Here is a 14,178-nt window from a genome sequence, read left to right as displayed (position 1 = left end):
TACCTGCCTATTGGAGGGGCATTCTAGTACGTAGGCCTTCCGGATGGGAACTGGGGTAAATACTTGCAGGATGTGTCTGCACTGGGGCTGGAAGGAGATTGGGCTGGGAGCCATCCACACCTTAGTTCTGATTGCCCTAATGTGCTAAAAACAGAAATCCAGTTGTAGCCCCACTGAGCAATGGGAGGGACTAGTGACCCTAAGTACAATCCCAACCAAGACTCCTGTGTTCACAAAGCCATGGAGACCCTTTTCTACTCAGCGCAACTTGAATTAGCACATGGTCTCCTGGGGCTGGGAATTATTCCCTGCAGCTCAGTGCATGGGTGTATTCAAGAACACCACTTTGCACATGAGCTGGGGAACAAAGACCCTCATCAGCGATGTGCTGATTAGAGTACCAAGTCCCAGGTGGAAGGGGGAGTGCTCCTAAACCGGAGAGAGGGGAACACAGACAGACACACCAGAAGGATCCAAGCTGGCTAGAAGGATGCAAGCAGGGTCTGGTCTGGGTGTGTAACTGAAGAGGAAAGTCTCTCTGGCTTAGCTGGGAGGGCAGCATAGAGTTAGATAGGCACATCAGCTGTTTGTGGCTTTAAAATCCTTCAGAGGGTGGCCGAGTTAATCTGTAACAGTAAAAACTTAAAAAAAACAACGAATAGTCTAATAGCAGACCAATAGTCCTCTTAAAGACTAACAAAACATGTAGATTGTGTCATGAGTTTTGCCCACAAAAGCTCATGATCCCATCTGCATGTTTTGTTGATCTTTAAGGTGCTACTAGACTATTTGTTGTTTTTTAAGTTTTTTAAATCCTTATTTCTCTAGGGATTTGCTCCCATTGGCTAAAGCAAACACTTCAACTTAACGCTGCTGGTCACAGTACTGCTGGTCACGGGAGTGCCAGGGGAGGAAATGTGGGCGTCCAACAGGCAGCCAAGCCTGCAGCACTAAGCGACTGGTACACGCAGCTCCACAGAAGGATCACACAATTCCCTTTGAGATGGGGAGCCAAGAGGGCCAAGACTGTAGGCAGGTCTCTCTTACAGCACCCAGAGGAGACAAAGATATAGCTAGCCTGAGAACCCATAACCACCACTGCCCCATGGAATCACTGGAGTTCTGCCACTGAAAAACTCTAGTCGTCACGGTCCTTCCTCTTTCTTGTCTTCACAGTGAAGTTTTGTTAGTGCTTTGTTTGTACACTCTCTGGGGGAGGGAGAAATGTCTTGCTCGGCTGCAAGCTTGCAGCAGGTGCTGAATAAACAACGCAGAGAGATGATAGCCCCAATCTACGAGAGCAGTTCAAGTTCTAGCAATGTTTCAAGCCAATTATTATGGGCTGCACCCGCTGACAAGAACAGTCCTTCCAGCCTCAGAGCCCTCCGTGAAAGAAACAGCCCTTTTGATCAGCCCCCAGCTGGCCCCAACCAGTGTTCCCTCTAAACTGCGGGGCAGCACAACTTCACAGGTGATTAATCAGTCCCGCCTAGTCAGTGAGCTTCATGCAAGGAGCCCTGAGCCTCTGCCAGGCCGGGGATGATTAATCCCCTGTGAAGCTGTGCTGCTCTGCAGCTTAGAGGGAACACAAGTCCCAACCCCAACTTGGGTTAAGCCCAGGCAAGAGGGGCTGGTAGGCAGGAATCAGACACGAGTGGTAGGAGCAAGATGCAAGAGGTAGGAGCAAGATACCTGGTTCTGGACTGACCTTGGACACATTATGTATCTCTGTGCCCAGTTTACCCATCCAAAATACAGGAATAATGCCTGCTCCCTTCCCCTGCTAGTTTAATTTGTGCATCTCAAGCACTTGGAGATCCTGGGATGGGCAGTGCTGTCAGTGTGGAAAGAGACATGGGGACTAAGAGTCACAGGGGGTAGACATGTTAGTCTATAACTTAAAAAAGCTAAAAAACAAGTGTTCCTATAGCATCTTAGACTAGCCAAAGTATGTTAAATAGATAGTATCACAAACTTTCATGGGCACAACACACTCCTTCAGATGGGTGAAGCAAGAGGAGGTCAGGTTGTAGAATAAACCACCACCCTGGGCTCACCACTCTGAAATCCTGAAGCAAAGGGACTCCCTGGGAACCCTCACACATGCACACACACAGGATGGGGTTTGATTTGCCCATGTGCCCGTCCATGCAGATTATCTGGTGGCAAACCAAGCCCCTCAGGCTTTACCTGGGGAGAGCGGGGAGCTACTGTGTCGGCTGCTAAATGTCTGGGGGGCGCTGGGGATGTATGTGATTCTGTCCATGGAAGCAGCGGAGGTGCCAGGTGTGGGAGGCACAAGGACAGGCAGGTGTGGCACTTGGGACAGGTCGATGATCCCTGGAGAGAGAATCAAAAGGACTGTCAGGAGGACAATAAAATCCAAGATGGTGTAGAGAGCGATGCTTGTGGGAAAGCCCAGGGAATCAGGACGGTCATACAGAAACATTCCCCTGGCAATTGGTATGGGGATGCTAGCAAGGGAACAAGGATAGCTTAACGCTAGTGGCACAGTTTCAAAGCTATTGCCAGCTCCGGGCTGTGAACCTCACTGGAGATGGATTATTAAGGAGGAATCATTGAAAAATTAAGAGTCTATTTCTGACCACTGATAATTTTGGGGGCTCTCATCATTTATTATTTCTACCTAGGAGCCCCACTCCCCACCCAGCAGGGGCCCCACAGTGCCAGGTACTGGACAGCACAGACTACATTGATTGTCCCTGCTCCAGGCTGTTTACAATCAAAAGGTGAAATCCACCCTGCTGAAAGCCCGAGCATCACATAACTTCCAGTTCGGTGCCGGCTCTCACGGCGGGAATTCCACCCATGGTTTACTCAGCGTGGACACTGAAAGGGGATGAATCGGGGTTGCTTTCTTGTGAACGGCTGGTTCTGAACTGGGGGTTCTAACTTTGCAGGATGGGACACTCCACCCACCCCCTACAGAGCAGTCGGCAAAAAGGAAACAAGGAGGATTGTAGAGTTCTGGAGCTCGTTTCCTTGGGAGGATGTGGAATCCCTGGCACTGAGGTTTTTAAGAAGTTGGACAAACCCCTGTCAGGGCTGGCTGCAGTGAAAGGAACTGGACTAGGTGGCCACTCAAGAGTCTTTCGCATTTCTATGATTGTAGGTGCACCCCCTCCTCTTTATGCTGGGGTAGGAGAAAGGGTGTGGGGGGAAGGGACAGAACCTGAACTGAGAATTCTCTCACATGGGGCGCACATCAGTGGTGGCCTTAGCTCAGATTGGTTTGGTCAGCTGGTGAGGACGGCACAAGCTACATACACATTTCTGTGTTGTTCCCTCTCTATAGGCTGGAAGAGACTCACTGCTCTGCCCTCAGCAGGGAGCTGCTGCTATGACTGAGGGAGAAGGGCCCCTCCCTCTGCTAGGCAGCTCTGTGTGCAGAGCCCCAAGCCAGGTCTCATTAAACAGCAGTGGAGCCATGCTGCCACACCCATTAGAGAGAACCTTGAAGGGGACCCCCAGATTCCCCGTCTATGGGATTTTAGCATGGGGCGGGGCACAAACAGTATTATAAATAGATTCAACCACTCAGCACCATCAGATGAGAAAGGCCCCATGTCTTTTCTGAGAGCTGCTTCTCACCACATCTCATTGTTTGATCCCCAAAGCCACACACAGTGTTTAAATCTTACAGAAAAAAACACAGGTAGTGTCTGTCAAGAGTTCTACAAAGGGCCTTTTGCCCAGCGATGGGAAAGCAGAGATCAAATTTGCACTGAATGGGAATACAACCACAGCCATGGCACAGTCAAAGAACCAACTGTTAAATGGAGAACCAACTGCTACTTTACAGGGCCATGGACCCCACTGTCAGAGGGGGCATGTTCGGAAGAGCTGGGAAATGACAGATCAGCTGCTTGACTGCTTTAGAAGATGCAAACAATGGTACACAGACAGACAGACAGAGTAGGCTTCTCGTATTATTAATGAGCGCACTATGCACTCATGCAGCATTTTTTAATCTTGAAAGAGCTTTACAAACACCATGGGCCAGCTAAACTGAAGTCAATGGGGCTACTTTAGTAATCCAGCCCCTCACTAATTCATCCTTCTGCCTAACCCTAAGTTCTCCTGAGCTAGTTTCCAGAATACACGCCTAGATCATGTTGTATGTGCCCTGGCTCTCAACTGCACCTCTCTCTTTCACTGTTACACTTTTCCTCCTCCAGCCTCCTCCAGGCTGCAAGTCTTCCTGGCCCCTACAATTCCTGACATCTACCTTCAATCTGGCCCCACTGCTGGGTGATAATGAAGGGAGCGCACCAGCAGACAGTGCACAGCAGAGCCATCCCCATCCATAGGATGAATTGGGGCAGCTACCCCAGGCCTCCACTTTTGGGAGCCCTGCAGAGGCTGCCCCAAGAGGATGGAAGAGACCTGGAGGATTATGGGGACCTGGCATGTGGCGGCAGCAGGGGCTGCCTCCTCTTACCCCGGCATGCACCATGCTGGAGGTGGGAGCCATAGAGGCCAGACAGCCTGCTGCATGCAGCTTCTTTGTGGCAGCGGAAGCAGAGCGCCTTGTCCCAGGGCACTCTGGCTCTGGCTGCTGCAGAGAAGTGAGGTGCAGTGGGCCGGTAGGGTCGTGCAGCAGGGCAGAGCTCTCACCATCCACATTGTGAGAGTGGGGAGGTGAAACCTACTGCTGCCAGGCCCCTGTAATCCTCTGGGCTGCAGAGCACTGGCAGGGCTTGGGTAAGAAGTGAAGCAGGGTTGGGGACTGTGGGGGGACTGCCCTGGGCCCCGTGCCTGGGACACTGGGGAGGAGAGTTGTCCTGGGCCCTGTGTCCCCTCAGGGTGTCCCTGGTGCATAGCCACGTATGGCTACTCAAAAGAAAACCTGACAACTGCTAGCAGTAAAGGTGTCAAAGAACAAGAGCAACTTCTAGAGCTGCTTCCGGCCCAACGGTTCCCAATGTGATTTACTCTGTGTGTATAGAATCACTGCACCCACCAGGGAATTTCAGTCTCTTCTCGCCATATCAGTTTTTTAACTGCCTGCCACAGCTGCACAACAGGTTGGGGCAGGAAGAAGAGATCAACAGCGTGTTCCATTTGGAGTGGGATTTAGGGAGGCTGAATCTAGCTAGGACATGGCAGGCCTGAAAACAAACCCAGCCCAGCAAAGGAGCCTGACTGGCCACACACTGACTGGGACCGGTGGCCCCTAGTGCTGTGCTGGGGCCCTGCATCCAGAGTTGGATCCCCTCTCCCTGCAGAGCATTGGGCCTCACTGCCCAGAGCTCCGCAGGGGTTCTCTAAAAATAGCTCTGTGGATAGTGCTTGGGAGCTGGGCTCTGACACCCACATCCATTGCTTGGGCTCTGGTCTGAGCCATGACTGCAGGCCCTGCAAGTCCAAATGTGTCCACCCAGGCTTGGAGACTCACTGCCACAGCTGTGTAGAGGAACACAGTGGCAGGGAACTTTGAAAGCCCTTATTTGTGTCAATATGTATCTGCTGACATTTTCAGCAGAAAAACATTTACCCAGAGGGTGTGGGGAGGTGGGAGCACCAGCTCTCATTTCCATCCCTTCTCCTGCTGCCTCTGTATAACAGGTGGGGGGTGCAGTCGGCTTGGAGGGAACCGATATGCGCGGGTAACCTGCTGAAAGCTGGCTTCCCGTGTGTACCCATTTCCACCTGCCTGTGCCCTGCGCTGCTGCCTCTGGAGCCAGTTTTTAAAGACAGCTCCCTGCAAACACCAGCTCCTGCCCCATCCCCTCTCCCCACTGCCTTTGGCTCACTGGTTAACTGTGTACTTGGCTACAGGCTCACATCCCTACCTTGAGGGCCTCTCCAAGCACTGGCCTTCTTTAACTTGTGAGAGCTGATCAAACACCAGCCCCAGGTCATATGGCTGCACCTGAAGCTGCCATGAGAAACCAAATGTGCTACCGAGAATCACAAAAACTAACTGCCTTCGCACAGATGGTACAGGAACGGGTCAGTTGGCCTCCAGCACGCCAGGCCAACATGGCATACATGCTTGTCGCACTGATACTGTTGCTGGGGTCAGAACAACAGACGCTGCCTTTCAAGAAAAAAAATGCCACCTAAGCCCCACAGACAGCATCATACTGTGAGGACCTGCAGCATAGTTGAGAGCCAGCGAGGGGTCTCGGGGTGAGAGTCCGCGCAGCATGTCCGCCCTCTGAGCCATGGCAGTGGCGGCAGCGTTCTGGTGCATCTGCTGGGAGGTGATGTAGTCGTTGATGATGGTCTGTCTGTTCTCCATGGCGGCAGTGTCTGGATACCCTCGAATGAGGTAGGGAGGGTAGAGGTGGGGATATGTTGGACTTGGAGCAAGGTGCCTGGGCAAGTAGTAAGCAGCAGCTAAAAGACAAGAATCAGGCAAGTCAGAATGGTCGTGTGAGAAGAGAGCAGAGTCTGACTCATGAAAACCGCAATGCCTGAGAGCATCAGCTGGGACGTGGGGTAATGTAGGAACAAGCCAAGGTCTGAATCAGTGAGTACTAGGAACTTTCAGACAGGGGAGACCCAGGACCTGCAACCAGAGGCATTAGTACAGTGGACATGTGGGTGGAGGAAGCAGGCTTTCTGCTGTCTCAGTGCCTTTATCAGACTACTGTGCCCAGGAACCTGATTTCACCTGAGTCAGAGAAGATCTCATCCCAGATGCAGCTTTAAGCCAGAGTTACTCAACAGTCTGGCCAGGCAGCCTTGCTGTAAAAGCCTGTTTCCACTGCTCACTGTGAATAGGGTTGTAAAATCCTGGTTAATCAATTAACCAGTTAAGTGTTAGGTTAACCTGACGTTTAACTGGTTAACTGATTAAGTGGGATCCAGGCAGCCCCTGCTCACAGAAGGTTGGGCTCCCTGTATCAGAGGCTACTGCGGACGCTGGAGTAGCCCCTGCTTATGGAGTGCCCACAGAACTTCTGCCTGCGGGGAACTCAGGCCTGCCAGGAACAGGGGTCATTTTGGAAGAGAGCAACCCCTGTCTGCAGTAGGCTTCCTGCAGGGCTGTAGCAGCCCTCTGCTTAGGGCAAGTGGGGAGCTCCTCCAGCCCCCATAAGTTACTAATTAACCAGAATCAGTAAGCATCTCCCTTAACCAGTTAATCTTTCATATCCCTAGATATGAACTGGAATGTCACCAGCCAGCCAATGACTTGTTACATAGCTTAGAACAGAGAGGGTCCAATTCTGTTTTCAGCAACACTACCGTGGTTTCTCTGAACTTACACTACACTCACAGCAAATGGACCAAGGGTAGACTTTTTGCCTAGTAGGTATGTTAAAATTAGGTTATTTTCGTAATTGAGCAGTCAATATAATTTGTATTGACTACTCAATTGGGGAAGGCAGCCAGCTCAGTCCCGGTTCACGTTGGGACCAAATTCCATTGAAACTGGGCAATTTAAAACGCAGTAGGAGCTAGGCGGCAGGCATTTGATACAGTCTTGCAATAAACTAGGAAAATTCAGCTTAGATACTATAAGGTGGGTGCAGAACTGGCTGGATAACTGTTCTCAGGGAGTAGTTACTCATGGTTCACAATCCTGCTGGAAGGACATAACAATTGGGGTTCTGCAGGGGTATGTTTTGGGACTGGTTCTGTTCAATATCTTTATCAACAAATTAGATGATGGCATAGAGAGTACACTATACCAAGCTGGGAAGGTTTGCAAACTGCTTTGGAGGATAGGGTCATAATTCAAAATGGTCTGGACAAACTGGAGAAATGTCTGAGGTAAATAGGATGAAGCTTAATAAGGATAAATTCAAAGTACAGGCAGTCCCCAGGTTACATGGATCCGACTTACATCGGATCCCTACTTATAAACGGGGTGAGGCAACCCCGCACTAGCTGCGCTCCGCGTCTTCCTGGTCTGCTGCCCCCCCCCCCCCAGCAGACCAGGGAGACGTGGAGCGGCTTTTCTCAGCAGACACCTCAGCTTGAGAATAAAGGACTGAGGGAAGTGAGGTGTGGGAGAATAAAACTGAGCTCTGGAGAAATGTTTGGCTACAGTTTCCCCTACAATATGTACCATCTCCAACTTACATACAAATTCAACTTAAGAACAAACCTACAGTCCCTATCTTGTACGTAACCCGGGGACTGCCTGTACTCCACTTAGGAAGTAACAATCCATTTCACACATACAGGATGGGAAGTGACTGTCTAGGAAGGAGTACTGCTGAAAACGATATAGGGGTCATATGGGGGGGAGGGAGCGGAGGAGGGTGGCGAAAGGGGAAAGGAGACAGTGTTAGGGGAAACAGTTTTTAAGCTGGCTCCTCACAGCACTGTGTCCTGCTTCCAGGGGAGAGGGGTGGGGAAATGTGAGTAGTCAACTAATCAACTACAGGCAGTCCCCGGGTTACGTACAAGATAGGGACTGTAGGTTTGTTCTTAAGTTGAATTTGTATGTAAGTCGGAACTGGTACATATTGTAGGGGAAACTCTAGCCAAACATTTTTTTTAGTTTTGGATAGCATAGGGAAAGGTTAACTCCCCTCTAATGTTTGTTTTGCTGTCTGTTCCCCTGTTCAGAAGATTTCACATCTATTTCTGTCCCTGTGACAAACTCAGGACTAAAGGAGTAACTCATCAAATACCAAACAGCTCTGCACCATGCTTTGAGCTAATAGCTTTATTTCCACACACCACCCAGGGTTCTAGGAGGAGGGTCCTTTTTTTGCTAACACAATGAGGCCAGCACTTTGTTTGTTTTGGTGGAGTCTTTGTTTGCCCAGGGAGCCCAGCATGTATAGGGGGAGGAGGGGCGGAGAGGCTGCTTTTGTCTGCTGTTCGGCAGACTGTTGCTCGGGGGAGGGGGCAGCCTGTTGCTGGTGGGGGCGGGGGGGGGAGGCGTGCAGGCTGCGAGGCCGCGGGGGGGGGGGGCGGCAGCGGGCGTGGGGAGGCACTTTTCCTCTGCCCAGCAGCTCTGCGGGATCCCTGTCCCTGCGGCCAGCTGCTGCTGCAGGCAGAGGCCAGTTGGAGCAGGCGGGCCGGAGGAGCCGGCCCGAAGAGGAGGAGGAGGTGGATTCTAAGACCCAGGTGAGCGAGCCCCGGGGATGCTGCTGCGCTCCGGGAGCCCTGGGAGCCCGGCATGTATAGAGGGGAGGAGGGGCAGAGAGGCTGCTTTTGTCTGTTCGGCAGCCTGTTGCTCAGGGGAGGGGGCAGCCTGTTGCTGGCAGGGGGGTGGGGGGCGTGCAGGCGGCGAGGCCGCGGGGGGGCAGCGGGCGTGGGGAGGCACTTTTCCTCTGCCCGGCAGCTCTGCGGGACCCCAGTCGGAGCCGGCCCGAGGAGGAGGAGGATCCTAGGACCCAGGTGAGCGAGCCCCGGGAACGCTGCTGCGCATGTGCGGGAGTTGCCTCACCCCGTTCGTATCTAGGGATCCGACGTAAGTCGGATCCACGTAAGTCGGGGACTGCCTGTACTCTCTTACATCCCTATTGCCCAGCTGACCAGGCTCCTGCCATGCATCCCAAAACCAGGAGTACCTGCTTCCAACTGAATTCCCCTGGGAATTGCAGCGGGGTCGAAGGCCAATGGAATGTGTCCTCGGTACAAATCAACACCACTCATTCCCCGGAGTAAATGTTCATACGGAGAGATGGGATGGTGATGGTCCACTAGAGTAGCATGAGGAGACTTGGAACTGGTGATGTCTCTTGTGGTGGGGGTGACCTTTCTGTCCTGAGACACCGGCTTCCCAGCTGTGATGCTCCCTGAGGAAGCAAAAGAACAGAGTTAAAACACGCTCATTGCCAAGCTTTGCTCTTCAAGGGCCATGACCACCTTCCGCTATGGGGAACCCTCCTTCTTCTTATGCTGCTTATTTAATTTACACTGTGGTGTGCATTGAAGGGAGAACGTGACCCTGGATCTGACCAGATAAACATCTACAAATGAAGGGCTGCCCCCTTCCCTACCACCAGGCCCATTCTGGCATGTACATTGAAAATGAAAGGGTGTTTAAATTTCTCTGTTGAAACCTAATGTACCTATTCTGCCCTCAAGACCCCAGTGGTGACTGTCATGGTCTTCAATGTAGGGGTGTAAATGGGAAACCACTTAACTGGTAAGCATCATCCTTACTGGCCGCTGTTCCAGAGGACCCCCACCCATGGGCTGTGTCTAGACTGGCATGATTTTGCGGAAATACTTTTAACGGAAAAGTTTTTCCGTTTAAAGTATTTCCGCAAAAGTGCGTCTAGATTGGCAAGTGCCTTTGCACAAAAGATTTGTTTTTGCGCAAAAGCATCCGTGGCCAGTCTAGAAGTGATTTTGTGCAAGAAAGCCCCGATCGTCATTTTAGCCATCAGGGCTTTTTTGCTCAAAACAGCTCTTCCCTGTCTATACTGGCCCTCTTGAGCAAGTATTCTTGTGCAAGAGGGCTTTTTCCCGAGCGGGAGCGTGAAAGTATTTGCGCAAGAAGCATTCATTTTGTACATTACAAAGTCAGTGCTCTTGCGCAAATTCAAGCGGCCAGTGTAGACAGCTGGCAAGTTTTGCGCAAAATCTTGCCAGTCTAGACGCACCCATGGTGTGAGACAGCAGGCTAGTTAACTGGCTAAACATATAGTTTAACAATTAACATTTTAAATGGGATTTCTGCATCCCCACGTCAATGGGAGCTGCCTCAGTTTACTTGGGGGTAAGAATCCAGCATCCTGCATGTAGCAAGAGGTACATTTTCCAAATGTGTCTCTGTGTTCCTATGTCAAACCCCCTTCCTTTCGTTCTGCCTTTCAAATGGCGTGGCTCAGTGCTCAGGATCTGAACACAGCATAACCATAAGATGTGAGAAATCAGAGCAGATCCCCTGGGCAACACAGTCAGAACAAAGGCTGTTACTTCTTCAAAGAGTGAGACACTCCCCCAGCGTAATGCTTTTGGGACTAAATTCACCCTTGGAATAAAGGGGCACAACTCCAAGGGCTTTCATGAAAATGGGAGTTACTTTCCACTGACGTTCATGGAGTTACCCTCACTTACATCAGCGATGCATTTGGCTGTTCATCTTCAAAACACTCTACAAGCAAAGATTAATTCCCAGCATTCCCAAGGACAGTAAATAGGCAGCCTTGTTATTACAGCTAGGAGAAGAGAGGCTGGGAGGGTAGAGGCTTGCGCATGACGACCATAAATCAGTGTCAAGAGTCAAGATTTGAGCTGAAGAGCTCCGGGATCCCAGGCCTGGGCTCAGCCGCTCTAAGGATTTACCCACGACAAGTATTTTGGAGACAACTACAAATCTTCGCAATCCAACTGACTCTCCAGCCAGCAGGGTTTTATGTCCTCCCACTTCCCCACAAAGCTCTCCAGATTATTGGCTTGCCATTCTCTGGTTTTCTTCCCCACCAACGAAAGCCAGTCTTGCTCCAAACGGATCTCATGTTTGCCCTCACAAAGATCTGTGCTTAGCCTTAATGTGGCTCCCCAGGAAGGTGCAGGGGGGCATCTGACAAATGCACTGTCCTGGCGCTGCCCAACGAATCAGCCCCATCTGAGTGTATGGTAGTGGGGCCCCGCTGCCATCGCCCTGTCACAACCTTCTGCTGGCTGCAGAGAGGCTAACATTGCAGAAGAAAAAAAGTGACCCTGGAAACATGATGAAATAGGGCCCACATGGTTCTGACAGCAGCCATCCATCTGTGCGCACCGGGAGCTGTAAACACTTTTGCAATACACAGAGAAGTGGCTGGAATAATGTCAAGTGCCTCTCGCATCCCTATTAACTCAGAGCTGGCACTCTGGCGACACACGGGTCCTGTGCTTGCCCTCTGCACAGGGTGAATGTCACCAGGCTTGCCACTTCGTAACTGCATGCCCTGGTTCTATACGCTCTGCTCATCTGCTCTGGGGAGGGAAACGAACCGTGTGACCTCAGGGGCCAATCACAGCAGCCTGAATGTCAAATTCTTGCAACAAACCACTTGCAAACAAGCCACAGGCCCTGAGCTGTTCAGAGACATGAGCCAGCACGTCATTTCCCAGCAACAAAGACGTGTAAGAAAAGCTGTGATCCGTTTGCAGACAAGCTAAGAACTGAAATTCCACCAATCGGGGATTCTTTAGGGATGACTCAAGGTCAGACAACAAAGCTCAGCTGCTCAATTTCACCGTCTCGTTCTTACGCACTATGGCCCATTCAGTTACATTTGTGTTTCCAGCCTCATGGGGACTGGTTAATCGCCCCCGCAAAACTGTTTTCATTGACACAAAAATAACCATGGAAACGTTTCAGATTTGAATCACCGCTACCCTGGTTTTAACAAAATCTTGCTACTCGTCAGGGCCCTATTCATCAAACTTGCCAGGGGGGCAGAGGGATGGACTAAGCGCACCATAACAGCACAATGATGCTATCATTCACCTTTCTAGCCCCCAGATAGTGTTCTTCCTGTGCATGCAAGCGCTCATCATCTAGAGCAATGTTTCTTAAACTTTTTAAGTCAAACAATACATTTTTTTATGAGGAACACCAAGGACTTTTTGATGAGCCAAAAAAAAGTCGGGGGGGGGGGGGGAGTTATTGAGCTAAATAAATAAATAAAAAGATTGCCTGCCCCTTTAAAGGCAGCCATTTTGAACTCTGCTGTTCTCCGCGGCACACCTCCAACTGCCTGGTGTGTCGCAGAACACAGTTTAAGAAACACTGATCTAGAGACACATATAGTTATGGATCTATGCTGGAACTGAATAGAGCGATTCGACTCTTCATGGAGAAATCTTCCTCCCTTCTGGGTTCGGCCTCCCCAACACCAGTGCTGCATGTCTGCCACATGTACGAGTCACAGAGAGGCCAGCCAGCCAAAGGGCCTTTTTCTGAAAGGAGGCATCTTGCTCTACTTTAGCAAACGATCCTTCTCTTGAGCCTGTGGGGGTGAAGGCCTTATGACTAGACAGTTCACACTGGATGGCAGACAAAGCAGAGCCCCCATCTATAATGGCATGATAAATGATATTTAACCAGTTAATTGTTGGAGGGCTGATGGGGTAGGGGTCGCTACAGGCAGGGTCCTGCTGGCCAAGGGGTTGCTGAGGGGCTGCTCCAGCCTGGCCCACTGCAGGACTTGAACAGGTACAGTTAACTGGTTACCAGGTCAGCATGCTAGTAAGGCACATACTTATTGGGTAACCAGTTAACCTCTTACCTCCCTAGTTTCTCATGGGGAATACTTAAAACTCACCAGCCCCTTTTGAAAGGTGACTACTGTGTAAGTACACGCTGTCCTTGGGGCCACACAGGTGGTTCTTAAGAGCAAGAGCATATGGGTGAGAATACGACCTTCTCTGCTCAGACCCACCAGGGCTTGTGTCTCCTGTTCCCACCCCCTGTGTGGTTGGGGTGAGGGATGTGATTTTGGTAACAGGGCTGGGGGCGCATGGTGGGATCCAGGGGACCTTTTGCCATGGTTCTATTGGTTGTTGGATGAGGTGGCTTTTCCCAAATTCTTCTCTATCAAGGATGACGGGCAAGGCCAGCACTTCTCTCTTTGGCTGCCGCTTTCTTATTCCCAGAGAGCCTCTGAGGAGGCTGGGATGGCACAAAACGCTCTTGGACACAGACTACAGTTTTCCAAACTGCAAATGGAGCTGGGGTCACCAGCACAGTTGGAGACAGGATGAGATTTATCTCACTCCGCCTGATGACTCATGATCCCTGAGGCTCCGGCTGGATCTAGGGGGAAGCGTTGCTGGACCAGATGCTGCCTATTACAGCAAATGCACTCTACACAAATGTGCTCTTGTCCTTAGGGTTCAGAAAGCAACTAAGAGTTAACAGGATGAAAGGAAAGAGGTACTTGTTGGATTGAACAGCAATCCTATCAGCCAGGCAGCGAGTCATTCTGGCTATGTCTGTGCTCTGGATTGCTAGATTTGCCCCATGCCAAATGCTGCCTGACCAAGAAATCTCACTAGCTTTTGAAGGCAGCCTCAGAGAGCAGCTAGGGCAGGAGAATTCCAGTATTTTGCAAGGCTGGGAGGGTCTTGCTCATCTCAACATGAGAAGGCAGCATTGCGCCCCTTGCTGGAAATACACAAACATTCTGAGGCATAGGGTTGCCAGCTGTTTTGAACCGGACAGTCAAGCATTTGAGCTTTCTGTTCAGGAAACAAATTGAGAAAATATCAATGAGAAAATAGAACTGTCCGGTATTTTTTAAA

At 50.8% G+C, this 14,178-nt stretch overlaps 1 protein-coding gene across 30 annotated transcripts in view; it reads right to left on the bottom strand.

Moving 5' to 3' along the window:
• Positions 1–14,178, bottom strand: part of NCOR2 (nuclear receptor corepressor 2) — a 494,549-nt gene that overhangs the window by 25,643 nt on the left and 454,728 nt on the right. For all 30 annotated transcript variants that reach the window (XM_075898492.1, XM_075898501.1, XM_075898496.1 and 27 more), the window contains 3 exons: positions 9,504–9,731; positions 6,121–6,366; positions 2,191–2,340 (listed from right to left, as the gene is read on the bottom strand). In XM_075898492.1, coding sequence (XP_075754607.1) covers positions 2,191–2,340; positions 6,121–6,366; positions 9,504–9,731 — 624 coding nt within the window. The remainder of the gene's footprint in view (positions 1–2,190; positions 2,341–6,120; positions 6,367–9,503; positions 9,732–14,178) is intronic.

Source organism: Pelodiscus sinensis, chromosome 15 (genome assembly GCF_049634645.1).
Source record: "Pelodiscus sinensis isolate JC-2024 chromosome 15, ASM4963464v1, whole genome shotgun sequence".
In the NCBI taxonomy this organism is placed as follows: domain Eukaryota; kingdom Metazoa; phylum Chordata; order Testudines; family Trionychidae; genus Pelodiscus; species Pelodiscus sinensis.
This window is presented reverse-complemented; position numbering and strand designations above follow the sequence as displayed.